At 33.7% G+C, this 5,227-nt stretch overlaps 1 protein-coding gene across 1 annotated transcript; it reads left to right on the top strand.

Moving 5' to 3' along the window:
- The first annotated feature begins 1,698 nt into the window (after positions 1 to 1,698).
- LOC139088415 (N-acetylgalactosaminyltransferase 6-like) lies at positions 1,699 to 4,111 on the top strand. Its single transcript, XM_070637632.1, has 4 exons — positions 1,699 to 1,815; positions 1,869 to 2,121; positions 2,196 to 3,313; positions 3,555 to 4,111. The coding sequence occupies exons 1-4, from the start codon at positions 1,768 to 1,770 to the stop codon at positions 4,035 to 4,037; spliced, it is 1,902 nt and encodes a 633-aa protein (XP_070493733.1). The 5' UTR covers positions 1,699 to 1,767; the 3' UTR covers positions 4,038 to 4,111.
- Positions 4,112 to 5,227: the final 1,116 nt, after the last annotated feature.

Consider the following 5,227-nt stretch of genomic DNA (forward strand, 5'->3'; position numbering starts at 1 on the left):
TTGATTAAATTACAATTTGTCTGGTAAATGAATCCGATTTTTCAACACTGAATTAAATCTGCACAGCATATCACTGCCATCTTTATCGTCATCATCTCACAATGTAACAATGAACATTATTTTGCCTTTTTTGCAAAAAAGAAGTGATGATGTCAAGTCAACAATGAACAAAGAAGAAGCAAAAAAATATCGCTAGGGTGTATTTTTTCCGCAAGGAAATTGAATTTTTTCTTCCTGATAGCAGGTGATGCACTCTTCGTTGTCTGCTCCCTTTTTTCTTTTATCAGTGCTCTTCCTGCTGCCACATTTTTTTTTCTATTTATGCAAATTAAGGAGGAACAAATGAAGTGCAGCAAGAGCATGACATTTTGTAACTACAATCGCAATAATAATAATGTGCTATGCTGCCATCAGCATTATATTTTTTATAGAGTGTACCGAGGTTCACAGTCATTTAGTCACGGTAGTCGCTGCTCATTCAATGAGGACAAGTGATGGGCAATCTTTTGCTTTCTGTGGTACATTTTGGCAGTAAGCCTCAACTGACATATGCTTTAAGACATTGCCAAACATTTTTGGAGACATTCTAATGTGTCGCGGCACACAGGTTGCCCATAAATGATATAGAAGATCTGACGCCATTATTAATGTACTTGAACAGCTTTGACAATGTGTCATTAACAAGTTGCGGGTGGTGAAATGTATGAGTGATGTTGAAATTCATTGAGCTTTTATGGCTTAATCAATGCACATTATGTTATAATTGATAATGAGGACACTCGAGCAAATACTTTAAAGTGCTTTAAAATTAATTGTTTAAACAGAATTAAATACACTTTGCGATTGTTTTCGAGCATCATAGTTTAATCCACTAAAGTGCAATTTTAAAGCAATTTCTGCATCAAAAGTCCTATTAAGGGAAGGGAAAAGTATTTTCTTTTCATTACTATCTATAATTAAATAAACGAGCTTTACATTCACTCTATTCCGTTTATCTAACCAATATAACTGGATTTACCAACATGAATAAAGTATTATGGAAACATTAATGAGGTTGACTCTAATTGATGATCAATTTTTAAGTAAGGAAAATGCTCAAAAGTCAACTTGAGGATTCCGCATACCATAGAAAGCTTTTAAACCTCGTAAATGTTTTATTGGCTAGCATTATTTATTTAGACTCAGAACCATTGTTGGAAAACTTTATTGCATTTTTCATTATTCTAACATTGATGCTTACTTGATTTAATACAATGTTCATGTATTCACAATAATATGAGTAATGAATGTATATGACTGGAAATACAATTAGGCAATTATAGAAGCATAGGCAAATTGGCTAATTACTGACAGGCGATGCTGTTTTATGCTACAATGCACTTTAGTGATATTTTCAGCATTAATTGTAGTCTATCCACATAAATTGTATACAAGTGAGTCAAAGTAGCGTTTAGCACTTCGGTACCTAATTATTGCATCACCGACCCAGCGATCAGCTCCTGATTGTCAATGAAAAATTATTTCTTAAAAAGACTAAGCACATAATGGAAATGAAAGCGCATACACATTGAAAATAATAATAATGAAATTACACATGCTACAGGAACACTTGATCAAACAACCTCGACCTTCTGTATGTATGTATGCATTCATTTTCGACTATTCTCAATTTTTAAATGTTATAAAATTCGACATTTAGTTGGAATTGAGTCTTGTAAGCAGATGGAACTTAGGTGTTGGTTTAAGAAAAATTAAATTTAATTAAAGATGGTTCTTGGGTTGATTTTGATTCGCTTTGATTTCTTCTGTCGACAGGTAATGATGATGATATGAAGATTTAAAATAAATTTAATTCAATTTCCTTTTAGATCAAAAGAAAAAGAAGCATGTTCTACAAATGTGTCACGTGGAGCATTATAATATTGATAATGCTAATCGTCGGCATTTACAAGTTTATCGTATCGTCAAATGATCCTATGGCAATCGATAAAACATACATTTATATTGAGCCATTCGGCTCGTACTTTCGACGTAAAAATCATACGCAAATTCTACATGATTGGAATGATTATGAGCTCATCAGAAGGGATGAGAAACGAACTGGGTATGGTGAACATGGAAGTACGTGAATATTTTGATATATTAACAAGTTTTTTGCCGAAATTTTAAGCTCTTTTTCCTTCATTTTATTGTAGCTGATACTTATGTTGATGGCCAAGATCCAAAATTAGAAGAATTATTGGTCCGAGAAAATGGCCATAATGTGTTAGTGAGCGACATGATTGCACTCGACCGTTCAGTACCTGATTTCCGTAATGATGAGTGTAAGAAAAAGAAAAACTTGAAGGACTTACCAAAAGTTTCAATTATAATTCCTTTTTATGATGAACATATTTCAACCTTATTAAGAACCATTCACAGCATCATTAATCGGACACCTCATGAACTTTTGAAGGAAATCATTCTCGTTAATGATCTTTCACGAAAGCATTATGAGAAGTTAGAAAATCATATAGCAGTAAAAGGATGGGGAGGTTTAGTCAAAATGATTGAAATGGAAGAACATTCTGGTGTTATATGGAGTCGTTTGGCCGGTGCTCGCTTAGCTAGTGCGGATGTTTTGTTGTTTATGGATTGTCACGTTGAGGTCGGCTATAATTATTTACCACCATTACTTGAACCAATCGCAAAAAATTATCGAATCGTCACAATTCCTACCCTCGACATTATCAATAAAAATAATTATGAGATTTTGCCTCTAGATCCAGCACGTACAGTTTTTGATTGGCATTTTCATGCTCAAAGAATTCCATTGAATGCCAGGGATACTGAAATGAATCCAGATGAGCCATACTTTACACCAGTCATTTATGGATCGACTTACGCAATTAGTCAAAAGTTTTTCTGGGAACTAAAGCCTGACTTTGAATTAATTACACATGGAGCTGACTTTCTTGAAATGAGTTTCAAAATTAATCTTTGTGGTGGCATGACACTTGAACATCCCTGCTCACGTATAGCACATCTTTATCGTAGATTTCCTCACGAAAAACATGACAATGAAATTGACTTTAAGGCGTCAAATAATAAACGTGTAGCTGAAATTTGGCTTGAAGAATATAAAGAAGCACTTTATTCGAGACATCCGGAACGTTATAATAGAATTCGTGTAGATGAAGAGGACATAATCGAACAATTGAGATTAAAAAAATCTCTAAACTGTTTGCCAATTTCCTACTTCTTTGAACGTCTAGCACCGGATATGCTTGAAAGATATCCAGTACATGAGTATCAACATTTTGCCATGGGCGGTGTAAGTAAATTTGAAATTTATTTTTCGGATATTGCCCTTCCTCAAATGTGTGTGGATGTGTGTGGTTGATCATTTTGGATGAATGGATGAAGGGTCGATTGCTCACCTATGAATTTATCTTTGCCGTTCCATAATAAACCAAAAAAAAAAATGTTTGCATGAAGTAAAGCATGAATGATTCGATGATTCTGTTTAATAAATACCTAATCGGAATTATATTTATATCCAATTTTATTTATAGATTCGTCTCTATGAGAAAAATGATACATGCCTAGAGATATCTGGCGACTCAGACTATGGTGAATCATCCAGACTTGAAGTGGCTGAATGCGATTCCAATATAGTTCATCCACATGAATATCAATATTTCATTCTACGACATTTCCGCGATATACAAATACGTGGTCGCTCAGACTGCATACAGAATGCACTACGTGGAAATGGATTCACGTATGCACATTGTCATTATAAACAAGGAAATCAATACTTCCGATACGATATTGATACAATGCAGATTTTTTGGGGACCAAAGCGTAACAATTTATGTCTTGATGTGGATATTGAGACAAACCAGGTTATAGCTAGTAAATGTGATAAACATAAAAAGTATCAGAAATTCGTGTTTGGAAAGATGAGCAAGTCTATGCTGAAAAGTTGGCTTGACTATGGTGCTAAAATTTTGGACGACAAGGAAGTTAAGGATTTGAAGGACTATTACAAATAACTGGATATTCTATAAACAATTGTTATTAAGAATGTAATTTTGTAAAATAAAATTAAAGAATTCATCAAAAAAAATTCAACTTTCTTTAAGCTCAATATTCTCAAGCTACACAACATTCTCAAAGGAATACAGAACATAAAAGACTCAAACATTCCATTTTTAGTTTCGTGCAAATTGTACACGTTTCATTACATGTCGATGTAATCTTCTTATAAACGTTTGCAAAAAAGTTAAGTACTGAAAGGATTTCGTTTAGGATAGAGGATGTAAGAGCGCATTTATGCTATTCTGGTTTATAACAGAACTTAAGGAATTTCTAATTAGAACTGGAATGTTCTTATCTAGATGAAGCTCTTTCATCGACTAAAATTGTGCATTTTAACTCAGTGGCGGTGAACCTGTGTGCAGCGACACACTAGTGTTTGGAAATGCCATGAATCATACATCATGTGCGGTTTCGATCGAGGCTTATCAACAAGATATGCCAAAAGAAAAGGTTGTACACCAATGCTTTAACTACATACTATATATACGTGCTAGAAATGATTGAACATAGTAAAACAATAGAGAATGTACAAATGCTTTCCAAGATTTTCATGAGCTCGATTCATTTTCATTCATTGTTTCTGTCAGTGATGAGGGTATTTTTGTGGTCGATACGAGAAAGTGGAAAACAATTTTCTTCATAATTGCAGTAGGAATAAAACATGAAAACCTTTAGGGATTATAAGCAATCATTAAGCCTGTTTCTCTGATACTTTATGGTTTTTCTTATTTTCTGTCATAAAATGCTCATAATGATCTCAAATTGGGGATCTGTCTGTGGGAAGAATAAGGATAGAATTGTCACGGGATGATGTTCACAAAAAATATGTTGACAGCAGCCACATTAAATGGTACATCCCAATGTTGCATGCTATTATTCATCCACCGTTTCGACCTCCAAATATACCACTTTCATATTCCCTTATGTTGGAACATTAAACATCGTCGACTGTTATTTATTTGTATTTTGTATTTTTCTCGATTTTTTTTATGTTCCATTGTTGGAGGGTGTATGTTGAGTAAGTAAATTTTTCGCTGTATACATATTTGGTTTTCTACTTTTCTACTGCTGTAAATCCCTCTGTTCTTTCCCACAGACATGAGAATTGCGAACAATTTTTTTTTTGACTTATCATGCAAGATTA

The sequence above is a fragment of the Chironomus tepperi genome, unplaced genomic scaffold (genome assembly GCF_022539635.2).
Source record: "Chironomus tepperi strain 1889 unplaced genomic scaffold, CSIRO-AGI_Ctep_v1 contig_163, whole genome shotgun sequence".
NCBI lineage: Eukaryota > Metazoa > Arthropoda > Insecta > Diptera > Chironomidae > Chironomus > Chironomus tepperi.